At 41.2% G+C, this 13,923-nt stretch overlaps 1 protein-coding gene across 3 annotated transcripts; it reads right to left on the bottom strand.

Moving 5' to 3' along the window:
* Positions 1-347: 347 nt before the first annotated feature.
* On the bottom strand, positions 348-10,231 carry LOC137940542 (LEAF RUST 10 DISEASE-RESISTANCE LOCUS RECEPTOR-LIKE PROTEIN KINASE-like 1.2). Of its 3 annotated transcripts, XM_068785662.1 has the most exons (5): positions 9,478-10,231; positions 9,105-9,254; positions 2,593-2,625; positions 1,976-2,242; positions 348-1,554 (listed from the first exon to the last, which is right to left on the bottom strand). In XM_068785662.1, exons 1-5 carry the CDS (start codon positions 10,226-10,228, stop codon positions 620-622), a joined length of 2,136 nt encoding a protein of 711 aa, XP_068641763.1. In that variant the 5' UTR covers positions 10,229-10,231; the 3' UTR covers positions 348-619. The 3 variants fall into 3 exon arrangements, with proteins under 3 accessions (XP_068641763.1, XP_068641765.1, XP_068641764.1); XM_068785664.1 differs by lacking the exons at positions 9,105-9,254; positions 9,478-10,231 and adding an exon at positions 7,589-8,720; XM_068785663.1 differs by lacking the exons at positions 9,105-9,254; positions 9,478-10,231 and adding an exon at positions 6,005-6,869.
* Between the last annotated feature and the right edge of the window lie 3,692 nt (positions 10,232-13,923).

Here is a 13,923-nt window from a genome sequence, read left to right as displayed (position 1 = left end):
GGAAGAGGACTAACCTGATGTCACCTGTCGTCAGCTCCGCTAATTATCCCCGAAGGTCCGAAAAAATTGAAGTTACCGAGCCGGTTCGCGAGGCTCAGCTTGTGTAAGTAAACGAACAAAATCCGAGCTGAACCGAGGGGAATTTGAACCGTTTGTGAACCGGTTCGGTTCGATACCACCCCTTATACATAAGGCTTAGCAACTGTCCATCAATGTCTCAATGCCACCTTTTGTAAACCAAGAAAATTAAACTTGAATCCTAAAATCTTTGCTTTGATGCCATTTTCAATCTTAAAATTTTATTATTTGTATTAAGAAACCTTTATTTCTAACCAAATGGCCTTGTAAAAACACTTAAGTGACTAGTTGGCATACAGATAGGGCAAGTCGAGTGATCCAACTCAAGATCGAGAGGCACAAAGTCCCAAAAGACGATCTGCCTCTTGTATATTACAAGCGCCTATGTACAAAGCCCTCAATGTCATATTCAGTAATTACATCTGCTAGTTTCGCCCTGAAACACAAATAGGACACACAACATAATAGCACATCTCGTTGTGAATAAATACCTATTGCAAGTTATCATTTGTTACAGACGATCAAGAAAGAAGACCCAATTTCATGCACTGGCATTAGGCGTCGTGGATTTGCTACCCCAATTATCCATCACAGAATCTGGTGAAAATGGCGGAACAGTCTTCAATAGACCTACATCATTCATCTGAGTATCCAACTCTGAGGTCTTCTTCTTCGTTTCATCCTCCTCCCTCTTGATCCCTTTCAACACCTCCACCACCTCAACCATTGAAGGTCTCATATCTTTCTCCTCCTGTAAACATCTAAAGCCCAACTCTGCCACCAAAGTGATCATCTTCTTCACCCTGTAGTCAGTATCGAATCCGAGATTTGGGTCTACCAACTCATGCAGGGCGCCATTGTGAATCTTGTTAATTGCCATGATAGCCAAGTTAATCTCTTGCCGATGTCTAGTAATGTCCACTGCTGGCTTGGATGATATGATCTCCATCAGAACAACACCAAAGCTATACACATCACTCTTGTCTGTAAGCTGGTAGCATTTGTGGTAGTCAGGATCCACATAGCCGGGTGTTCCTTGGGGAGTTGTCGAGACGTGTGTTACATCAAGGGGAAACAAACGTGATAACCCAAAATCAGCAACCTTCACATGCAAATTGCTGTCCAGGAGAATGTTATTGGTTTTGACATCCCGGTGGATGATTGGAGGTTCAAAGGCATGGAGGTATGCAAGTGATTCAGCTGTTTCTATGGCAACATTCATTCTAATAGGCCAAGTGAGGGCCCCTTTTTGGGCATGATCTCCATGGAGATGATCAGCAACAGTGCCATTAGGAATAAATTCATACACTAGGAGAAGCTCGCGACTGTGGCGGGAGGTGCAACCATAGAGAGTTACAAGATTTTCGTGCCGCAAGCTGGAGAGGATCTTTACTTCATTCATGAATTGCTCCACACGCTTGTAGTTGTTCTCATACAAGCGCTTTACTGCTACAGATCGTCCATCTTGGAGCTTTCCTGTATAAGTTAACAGAGTATATATCAACTTCCTATATACTTCACAATCCTTTTTTTGCAAAGAATGGACACAGTTTAATATGGATGAACCATTAGATTTGGAAATCTCATTGTTCACTGACTAATATTTTGATCAAAGGTCAACCACTTCCCACTATTCGGATTGGAGGGACTGAATTCCTGGTTATGTATTAAACTTTTGCTACATCCAAAAATCCATATTGACTACCTGATTGTCTGAGGACCTCAACGCTATATTAGCTAAATTTGTGGAACGATTCTAGAGGGAATCAAAAACATGATGGTATTCTGCCCATTGAGTGAATAGAGTTCTTTCCATCATAAAAAAGACAATTGATCTTCCTATTTAATAGTATGTGGAGTCACGAAATGTTATGATGCAAATATTGAAGTAACTTACCTAAGTAAACAGTCCCAAAGCCACCATCTCCCAATTCCCTAGAAGAATCAAAGTTGTTGGTGGCTTCTTCAAGTTCTTTGTAAGAGAATATGTGGGTGTAGAGGATGCTAGGGCATTCCTCGAGGTCACGCTTTGAAGAGGGATCTGGAGAGAAATTTTGTGAAAGCAGGGTTTTGGAGGCAGCTTGACGTCTCTGCCGAAGGTACTTTTGAACAAGGAAAGAAAGGAGACAAGCTACAAGAAAGCCTCCCACTCCACATCCAACACCTGCAAGAGATAGAATAGATGTCAGATTCTTTAGTTTCCTGTTTGTTTGTTATTGTCATTAATATTGTTATATCTCTACACCATAATTCAAACCTAATCTATCCTCTCTAGTGTTCCTCTCAACAGAATGTTCATGAACTTCAACATGCATCAATGATAAACCTAAACTTTCTTCTCAAGTATTCCTCTCAACAAAATGTCATGAACTTTGACTTGCATCAGTAATATTTGTGGCAGAAACAGGGGGAACCTACCCCACCCGATACATAGGAAATCACATCGGGTTCCTCCTTTCTTAAAAAGCAAATGAAAAATGAATCAATATTCCGAAGCTCTATGAGAAGTAATACCTATAGCAATCTTCTTCTTTGACTTCGAATTTCCTGCAACATCAACATGTAAGTGTTAGCTTACAGAACAATATTATTTCAAAACTGACTGTGCATTCAGTTGAAGACTAATCCAGGAAGATCGCAAATAATCAACATTTAACAATTTCAACTTGATGCATACATCAGAAGCACAATATACTAATTAATTCATTTATCAGAGAAAATCACACCAGGAAATAAAGCGGGTCATACAGTGGGTCCAGTTATATTATGTATACCACGAAGGGCTCCACTAAAACGGAATTCCAAACACTTTGGATAAAGATGGCACAGAAGAGAAATTCAAGAAGCTAATATAGAACAGAGTTCCTTATCCGACCAATTCACAATTAATAATGGTGGTAAGTCAGCCATGGATAACCAACAAAGAGTTATGTTGACTACTTATAATACAAACTCAAAATACAATTAGGAATGAGTCATTTAAGGATAAATAATACTGGATAACATCCCAATGGTTGGACCAAGGGAGAGTTGATTGGATATGAGTAAATCACATCTCTGTAGCCCCATATATAGAGATTTTTGAGTTGATGTTCATTTTTCACCATACTTGCATCTTTAAAGCTCAAGGTAGCAAGCATTGAAAGAGGACTGCACAATGGATAAACTTGATTCCCATAACTGTGAAGTTTCATGGGCAGAAAGGTTGATCCTTTGTGACCTTCTTTTCATTTAGACAAGTGGACTAAGAGGAATATACAGAGAAGAATCAGAGGAAGAGACGATAGAGACGTCAACAAAATCACAACACAAGTTTGTAGAGCTTTCTTTTTTTAAATATTAGCTGGTAAGAGAACCATATGAACTTGATCAATGGTTTTTTTCAGGTCAAACATCAGTTTCCTTCATTTATCCAGAGCAAGGACTAAAAAATCCATGAAGATGGATGGTGAGAATAATTTTATTCCTCCTTTAGGCAACTTATAGTATCCTGAGTTAGAACAAGAGTTTCTTAAGTAATCTCTACAGTTATCAAGATGGAGACAAAAAGCAGGTGCCTTCAAAAGAATATGCAAGAGCACTCTTTAAATGATTACAAGGACAGTTGTCTAGTGAAACAGTGGGACTGTGCCCTCCAACTAGAAGATGCTCGGCTATAAAATATAGCAGCAAGCTACAAGCAGGGAATAGCTTTGACAAGAAATAATTGATGAAGGAGAGATAAGCAGATAAAATAGAGGATCAAAGAAACCAAGAAAAAAAAAAGCGATAAGCACAAAGAATAATAAATGCTAATATAATTTTCTCAGTCTTCAATTGTTTTATTAGAGGACAAGTATCTTTAGGCATCACTCTTCAAAACTAGTCAAGTCATTAGAGTTTAGATTAAGAATACATACACCCAGCTGGCAGCAGTCAAAATTTCTCTGAATGCTGCTTGGTGGACAATTAACAATATGAAGTTCTCAGAGTTTCTATTCTCCTAATCTATTCCAAATTCTTTGTAAAAACAAAAAAGGTTTATTAAATATTAGACCACATCAGTGGAATTTGAAAGAGGAAAATGCAAGGAAAGAAACCAGAGTAGATCTCCGATAATGTTCTATATGAGACATGATAAATCACACATCCAGAATACGTCTAGCAAAATGAGATCTTGAAGCAAAGATAAATCATCGCAGACTACAAATAGACAATCAAAGGAAAGTTCCCCAAATGGATGGTACCGCAAGGAATGCATATTTCTGGATTTTAATATGTGTCGTCCAAGTATTAATCATTAAATAAGCAGGAAGAACATATTAGTATTTAAGACAATATGGCTACCAGTGTTTTAATAAATTATACTTTTAACAAATGATAAAAATCCAGAAAAACTTGATCAACTATGGTTTTAGGTCTTTATCATTAAGTCAACTAATTCTAGAATCCTAGCTCAACACTAAAAAAGGAGGCAATGGATTCAAAAAAAAAAAAAAAACGCAGAAAACCGAAAAATTGACCTTAGCGTTTTACTTTATGAATTTGATCCCGGCAAAACCAGCTGAACTCCGATGAAGTCCAATGTCTCGCTTTATCCACATTGGCCACTGGTCAGTGATCACTCAATGCGGTTCTAACCCTGCCAGTTCAGAAGAAAACCTCTATCGAACAACGTGGAATAAATATTCTAGTGCAGATAAGTTTCCAAGTATGCTGGACTGTTATCCTCGGTAACTGGCACCTTGACCCCACAACGTACATGAACCCAGAAACTCGGATTCAAACACTCCTTTCAGGCTAATGGCCGCATAAGATGTATGCGAGTCGTTTGTAAGGCAAGGAATTATGTAAGTAGTAAAGACTCTTCCTCAAAGAAGAAATTTTGAAGAGGCATCAAGGAGAAATGAGATGGGAAAAAGGTCAATGCTATAAAAACAAGAAGAAGGACTCTGCAGTCTACATTCGTGGAGCAGAGATGGTGTTTTGACTTTGAACGACGACAATATGCTTTTGACGAATAGAAAAGAGCTCATTCGAAGGACTTGAGAAATTCCAAAGGAGCGAGGGTATCTTTGTGTAAATATATAGCGAGTCGTCATGACCGCTGTAACATCAAATAGCAGACTTTGAAATAATAGGTCGAATGAAAAGGAAGGGAGGGAGATGAGAGGGTATTTCAGATCTTCTAGACAAACCCAAAGTGAGAAAATTTTAGAACAGAAGAAACCAACGACAGACAAACGGACCCAAAAAAAAAAAAAAAAAAATTCAAAATCTGAACCGTCGAATCAAAAATTAAAAAAAAAGATAAGGAATTTGGGCCCGTTGAAAGAAATATCTAGCTTAATCGCTTATGTGGGAGTCATTGCTTGACAAAAGGGAGAATGTGAGACTTTGTCGCCTATTTGATCTACGCCATCACGGCAAAGACTAAGATCAACAGTAAGGAAGTGGTGTCATTGGATCCATTTCCAGTGTGATGACGTCCACAAGACGGGGAGCGATTAAGAAACTTTGCCCGACGATTTTTCTAGCTTAGAATTTCATTTGAAATTTCCCTTTGGGTAAAAAAAATAAATAAATAAAAAAACGATTCCAATTAAAAAAGAAACAAGACTTCTGGACTAAAATCAAAACCCCTAGGGCCCTATCTCGAGGTATCTGGAAGTAGTAATTCTTAAAAAATACACAACCAGCGGAATATCCCGATCACCCAGAAACAATAGCTTGCTCCAATTACAGAATTCAGGATGTGTTCAGTTTGCTCCAATAGCTTATCTTTGCTTGCTCAAGTTGATAATCAACTTTTTCCTCTTAACGAGAAGCCGCAAATCATCCCAATTCCCAATTTGCCAAAATCATTCACCAGACCATTAACGCATCAACAGTTTGGGGTAGTGGTCAAATGAGAAACAGAATAAGATTAATGACACTTGTGACTTACCTGGAACCGGAACATCTCGCAGGCACTCGGAATATTGGGATTGCTCAGGGCAAAAACAAGCGCAATCACCCCCCTTGTTGACCGGATGAATGCCGCAGCGGCCACCGGCACTACGGCACTGCGCGCACTCGACACCACATGCTAACCAATTCACCTGGAATCCCTCCTTCACAACATCCATCATATGGATTGGATTGCTTTCCAACAATGGAAAGGACTCGATAAGAACCGGTAATACTCTTGCTTGGCATGGCAGTCTCACGGTACTGCTCGGCGTCTTCGTGTAACAGGCAGGATAACCTTGAATGTCTTCCAGGCAAGGAACCAGCTCGAGGCCGGGTGTGGCAATTTGTAAAGCCTTCGAGCAATTATAGCAGAGAGAGAGATTAAGAACGGCATCTGTGAGACGGAAGAGAGGAGGCTCAGGAAGGGAATCGTCTTCGGACGGAAAAGGACAATAATTATACTCTGCAAATCGTTTCTCAACGATCATCAGGAGTTGTTTCTCATAATCGATCTGACCTATGACTCGATAAGTCTTCAAACCTATCTGGATCTCTAGCGAATCGTTTTGGCAGGTCAGGTTGTATCCAGGATAGCCACAAAAATCTGACCGCTCACCGGCCAGAAAAGGAAAGGAGATGTAGTCCTTAAAGTTCCCGCATTCAAACAGTTGCGCCTCGCATTTTTGATAATATTGCTCTCCTTGAGAATCAGAACTTCGAGGGAAAAAAGACACAAGAATGACAAGGAGGAAAGACGAAGAAGGATGCATCTCAACGGTGTGATTCTGTGACTCCAGGACTAAGAGAGGCAGACGAAGGCGACAATATTGAAATCCCAACGCACAGGAGTTGTTTGGTAATAAGGAGAGGAGTTGTTGACAGCGCGGACTTTTCCACAAGAGCAAGAATTGCTGGGAAGAGGCCCCGGAGCCGGCGTTGAAGATATTAAAGAAATTAAACCGAATGTGGCGTGTGTCACACTCTTATAAAATAGTGCTTCGACTAACCAAATCTTCAGAAATTCTATCAAATACGCATGGGAAAATAGGCTCACTACAGTCGCAAATAGGGGCAGGCTGAACCATCACCTTGACCAAACATGGACAGTCACCAATCAGTTAGGGAGGAAAGGACCTACGGGATTTGAAAACTTGATCGCCCTTCCTGATCAATGGAGTAAAACGCGACCCGCAGACGCTGCGGCCAGACACCCTTAGGGCCTCAACAAAATTGTAGTCCGTCGTCGTCTCCCCTGAATACTCCTAAATCTAAGAAGTTCTAATGGAAGGGTAGAAAGGAGTGAACCAGTTGGCAAGCACCAAGGTGAACACCCAACACTATTATACGAACAAAACAAGCAAAAAGTTCTAAATATGAATTTCTTGTTCTCACATCAAGTGTTTGTGAGATTAAAGCCGCCAAATGAGTTCCTTTTCGTCGTCCAGTAGAGTTAGAGTTCTTCATCAAGAGACGCCGGTGGCAGCAAACGGATGGTTTCATTTACTCGCGAAAATCCCACAAAGTCGTTAACATGATTAAAGGAAACGAAAATAACAGCAAGTAAGAAGACAGAGCCTACCCTGCTCGCACGAAGCATAGCGCGTTCCGTCTGGACAGAAACAGTTCGTCTGCTCAAGGACGCTTGGATTAGATCCGCAAATCCCACCAGAAAGGACACATTCGGTGCACCATCCTGCCCCCACTAGCCACTTCACTTGAAACCCCTCTTTCAACACTTCAACATAGCTGGATTCATTTCTTGTAAGCCGGTCCCAAGCCCCTTCCATAGCATGAACTTCAATCGTCTGTGAGCAATCTTTAGCAATATCTGAGTTTTTTGGCTTTGCAGATAAGTAAGAGTGGTTTCCGCGGCACCGAATTACTATCAGATCTTTGTGGGCACTCAAATCGTTTAAGCAATCATAGTAGATGCTGAGGACCTCTTTTGGAGACGCAAATTCGTAAGCATTAGTAATGGTTGTCTCATTAGATGGTCGAGGACAATCACCGCTCCAGATATCTGTTTCCACAATAGTTAGAAGCCGTTCCCGGTAACTGATATTCTTGACAATGTATTCCTCCAAACCGATCACGATCTTCGGCGATTCGTTTTCGCAGGTCAAGGTCATGTTCGTATACCCGCAAACCGGAGGTCTGTCGCCCGCAAGGAAAGGGTAAGTGACGTTTTTCATGCTTCCGCAGCTAAAAGAGTAGGGCGCACACGTTTTGAAGGGGTCATCTCCTTGGGAATTTGAGCTTCGAGCAGAGATGAAGAGGATGATCGAAACGAAGAAAGAAGAATATGGATTCATCCCTCCTAGAGAAATCAAGAAGCAAGCCCCTACTAGTTCTCCGTTTTCAATCCGACGGTTACGACTACCGATAACTGCTCAGCCACTGGTACGGGCGGTGTTCCGCTTTCCTTCTGCGATTGAAACACCACGAAGGATGCTGAACACTGATTCCGGTCAAGAAACTTGGATCTGGTTGGCTAATGATCAGATTGGTCAAATATCATACTTGGTCGCGTCAGATGGCGCCGTATGAGCAACGAAGATAATGTATTAAACACAAAGGAAGTAAAAATGTGCAAGAGAGCGTGAAAGAGCCGGGAGATCGCCCGTTGCCGTGTATTTCTGGGCACAGACCTTTCACATCAAAGACCTCCTACATAGAAGAGGAAGAGGAACCCAAAGTCTAAGCTGTCGTGATTGACGGGGGCATGCAGTGAAAGAAAATAGAGGTTTCGCTGCCATGTAAATCCTCTATTTAGGCTTATGATTTTTTTTGTAAACGGTCAGGATGTGGTTGGTTTTATTATTCCAGTCAGGTTCGTTCCCAACAACTCTAGAAAAATATATAAACCGCCTCTGCCTAAAGCTGTCAAGCATGGTCTCGACTTCTATAATCTATGGGCAAATACCATTTTTAATTGCTCTTAAAAGTGGTAAAGGTTAGAGAGATCACTTTGTCCGTGCAAAAGTTGCTGCGCAGCCATCCGATTACCAAGCGAGTTCAATTTCTTCTCCTTTTTCTATCACGAAGATGAATAATTTAAACAGTGCAAATGAGAAGAAGCTACGAAACCCACTTACTAGTTTTCACTTCTGGCCGTGACGACGACGTAGTGATGTATGTTGGCTTCGCTTTCTTCTCCTTTCTTTCGGGTTTCTTCTTTCGTGGCTTTCTTCTCCTCTCCGAAGTCATCCTCCTATCCAGCCTCATGACTGAGTAACGGCGAGTACCTGAGACGCACCAGTGGGGTTAGTGACTCTCAACAAGAAATGGCTGGCATCTAAGAAAGATGGCGGCAGTAATTTTCGTAATTCCACTTAGATGACACTTATAAATATTGGAGAATTACAAGTTCAGTGCTACGGATGATATACTTCTTCTGTCATCTTATGGTTTAACAAAGGGCAAAATTGATGAAAGAAGCAGGTCTGTGGAAATACAACACATACTTACCGTCGTTGCAGGACTTGGCATAGGTCCCTTCCTTGCAGAAACAAAGGGGTTTCCTGGTAGCGTTACTGTATCCACAGAAGCCGAGAGACTCTTCGCAGGCCCTACATGTTTGAGCTGAACTCCACTTCAATTTGAAGCCTATGTGGAGGAGCTCAAAGAAATGATCGGTGAGAGACGTCTTCGACATCAAATCTGAATCCCTTGTGACGGAAGCCACCACGGTGTCATCGCACTTCCCGTGCCAATCCAACTCCGCTGGAATCTTATCCTCGAGGATGACAAACGATCGTTTATTCTTATCCTTCAAGCAAGATATAGGTTCCAACTCCACGGACGAAGGTAGGGGAGAACAATTGAAGAAAAACAGATGGTTCTTATCGGCGAGGGAGAAACCCAGAAGACTGAAAGTGTCGACGTTTTTACGGACCCTTGGACATGATTTTCCGGCGACGTCCCCGTCGACCAGAGTTACTACACGTCGATAGTAATCAATCTCTTCAACGTAGTAGGTGTCACCGGGGAGCCGGAGGAGTGGTTTACGAGTCTCTGCATCACAGGAGACGCCCAGTGACGGGTATCCGCAGTACCGATGCCCGTCATCGATATGCCAAAAGGGGTAGTGAATGGAGAGGCCATTTCCACAATCGAATGGTGAGCACTGTATTGGAATTGTTGAATCGCGGGAAATGGGGTCGCCTGAGGTGATGGTTACGAGGAGGAGAAGGAGGAGATGGAGAAGTAGAGATGACATGGAAGAAATCAGTGTTCAGGTCTCCGGAAGAAAGTTGCAGTAACGTGAGAGATTTTATAAGACAAGAACTAATCATTACAGTGACGCGGTTTCATAGTAAATTGAGGAGATTTTCTCTTCCAAAATAAATTGTTCGCCCTGGGAGGTTGAGGCAGAAAGTGCCCTATTTCCTTTTAATTAAAATGAAGTTAGGTCAAAGGTCAAGTCATGTTTAGTCTTAGGATCTAGAATGTTTCGGCAGAACATGCTTAGTCCGCCTGGACGAAGTAGACTGCTAGATGACGCAATTGAGTGAGGTCGTCCCGAGAGACTCTCTCTCCCGTATCCCGTTTCAGTCCAAGGTTCGTTTGGCCGCCCTGCCCTGTCTATCGTCGTAAAAGTTTGGCGGATACTCTGTTTCTGTTCATGGTGGGAGGTTTGGCCGCTCTTGGGACTATTATATAAACGAAGCAGTTCCTCTTTCTTCTGATATTTAAGGCTGTAGCCAAAGGGTCAAAAGAAAACATTAAATGGTGGTGAAAAATTAAGAATTAGTAGCCATAAATATTTGCTCTTACTTCTAATGTGAGAACAACTAGATCATAACTTCACTTAAATTCAAGCAAAGGATCCCCACCTGCCGATTATCTCAGTTAGTCAACAGGTCTCCTAATGGCACCTCTCTGCCCTCGATTATGGTACCCTGATTCAAACATGATTTGGTCCAAGAGGTTGTCAAGGGATGGCAATGGCACCTGCTTGCCCAGCCTCATTGAAGGCGAGAACGGGGCTAGATTTGTTCCTTTGGGACCACTCAGATTGCTACCGAGCAACAAATGGATGCCTCAGTTAATGAGCATTAAAGTAACGGAATTGATGTGCAAAGGGGATTTGCTAACCATGTTGACTTGTTCGAGATATCCAAGATATTTTGTAAGTCTCCTCCTGATAACAATCCAACGTACACAAATACGTGCATTTTAAGATAACAGGCTCATGGCTTGATGTTGGCTTCTTACCTCTTTTTTTTTTTTTTAATCAATAAAAAAGGCTAAAATTGAAGGGTGTACAAAGAATAAGTAAGAGAAAGAAGAGTGGAGAGAGAGAGTGAGATGAGAGAAGAGAGTTTGAAAGAGCTCTCCATGGGAGTCATGTTCAACCCCTATCTATGTACATATTCAAATTACACCGAACTTCACTAGAGATAGATATAAACATGTAGAATAAAATAATATCTAATCTAGAGGTCACAACTAATATAAAAAGATAAAACTATCATTCAACTATTTTTCTAAGAATCAACTTTCCTATTTCTTCCCCTTTTGGCAACATGAAAAACATATACCCACAATCAAAATTCTTCTCTCCTTCAATCCTTCTACTCAACCAAAAGTAAATATAACATCAATGAGTTGCAAACGTGCACATAAACACACACATATCACGTAACCATAACCCTCTTGTGAGGGATCTTCAGACCAAACATTGTCTCAAATTTCATATGGAAACTTCATAAAATTTCACCTAATTCTGAGTTACTGCATATAACAGGTTTATCCTCACTCTGCGAGGTTCGAACCATGCGACCTTGAGTTACATATCAGCCTGCTCGGGTTAACTTGGACTAATCAGTTAGCCTGACTCGGCCATCTCAACCCGCTCTCTTGACTCAACATGGCTCATTTTTTTCTCGGATTAAATTAGGATCACTGCCTTGGATTGATTCATAATCACTTACTCACTATCAAAGCTACTATTTGCTATCTGTTTGACTCCTCAGTTTGATTATTACCTTGGATTATTCTAGGCTATTACTATTGGATCATTATACTCAGCTTGCCCTACAATGGCTCTTAAGAACACCAGAGGCCAGAAGTCTATCCCTGCCACCGAGTTTGTTCTGCTTCAAAAGATCAAATGTTTGATGACTTATACCAACAACCAGGCCACCTCCAATAAGATTTCTCCTATTACTGCTACTTCTATAAGAGGTATGGTTTCAGTTACTTCTCCATCTGGATCATTGACTTTGGGGCCACTGAGAACTTGATAGGTAATGGTACCCTCTTGAATTCTATTTCTCCTGGTTTACCTGACAAGTTTGTTTCTCTAGCAAATAGATCCCAATTCAAGGTATGTGGGATGGGGTCTACATTTGCTACACCTACTCTTCATTTAAAGGATATTTTATTTGTTCCTGATTACATACAAATAGAATGAGTGCATAACATTTTACTAAAATACAAAGTGCATTGTTCAACTACAAATAATGTCTGCGTAAAAAAGTTTAGAGATACACTTATTTAAAATCACTCAATTGTTTGTCCACGAATACAATTAATTTTTCCAATTGAACTCTTATGTCACAATTCATATTTCCAGAGATTCTCCAATTCCATGTACTCATGCCACTCAATCTTTCCAATCATGTTTGAGATTTCGACACCACCTAGCTTTGAATAGATTATTTGCCTCCCCTTTTCAACAAAAACAGCTGCAAGAAATGTAACTTTCACTTTTCAAGTAGTTTCCCATCTAATTTCTCAAAAGCAAAGTCTATCAAGATTTTATTTGTTTCTAGTATTACCCCCCTCAATGAAGTTTCCTTTATGTAAATCAAAAGAAATCAAATAGCAAAATAACCACATAAATTACAAATAAATGTCTTTATGACTGTGTGCAATGGTTAATTAACATTCAAAACAGAAAATGATATACTATAACCAATTGATACTAGAAACAATGCTAAAGTGATTATGCAAAGAGTTATTAGTAGATGCCATCATTTATTAGAAAATTGAAAGGGCAAAGACAAACTGAGGCACTTCAAGGATGCAATCATTAAAAGTGTTTCTCAATCCTATCCACTTCATTATCACAACTTGCCTAGATAGTTGAAGTTGTTGCATTGTGACGCCGAACAGGATAGCGATTATCCTATAGGCAGATCAAATTGAGAATCACGGGAGGAGTAACGAAATCTACTAGGAAATCGTAGAGAAATTCTCTAACTCCGATTCAAAATATCATCAACTGCCTCCAAAGAAACCTAAACAACCTTTTAACCAAATTCAACGCCCCCGACAAGCCCGGGCTGCAGCTCGGAAAAACACGAACCCGACCCTAATAATTCTGGTCCAACCGGGTTCAATACAAAAGATCCGAGTAAGGATCCGATTAAGGATCCGACTAAATATCCGAATATGGATCCGACTCCGACTAAAGATCCGATTAAGGATCCAACTATTTACATCGATCCGATTAAGGATCCAACTAATTACTCCGGATCCGAATATATACCCTCATCAGATTCTCGCCTGCATCAGTCTCCTCGGGTTGGAAAGAACTCGCCCTCGAGTGCATAATAACTGCAACGGAACCCAAAAACGAAGGACACAAGGGGCAACATAAAAAACATCGACAGTCCACAAATGACATGCAGGAATGGCCAGCGTCCCCTGCTCAGGCGGCAGGCCAGGAGGAGGATCCGCCGCGACGTCTCCAAGTGCAACCTCTACTAACAACATGGCGAACGGAGGATGAGTGAGTCAGGCCTGACGAGATCGGACAGTCGCGTCGGACACAACAATCGCACAAATACTACTGTCAATGGTCACACTGCACTCTGGATCAACAACGGGGCAGGTCAAGGGGAAAAGAGTGACCTTCAGCCAAGCAGCCCCGGAAGCCCCCGCGGGAGGCACCAGACTCGGACG

This window comes from Aristolochia californica, unplaced genomic scaffold (assembly GCF_029961685.1).
Source record: "Aristolochia californica isolate CCGP_79_NKW_82.1479 unplaced genomic scaffold, dmAriCali1.0.hap1 SCAF_9, whole genome shotgun sequence".
Lineage (NCBI taxonomy): Eukaryota > Viridiplantae > Streptophyta > Magnoliopsida > Piperales > Aristolochiaceae > Aristolochia > Aristolochia californica.
This window is presented reverse-complemented; position numbering and strand designations above follow the sequence as displayed.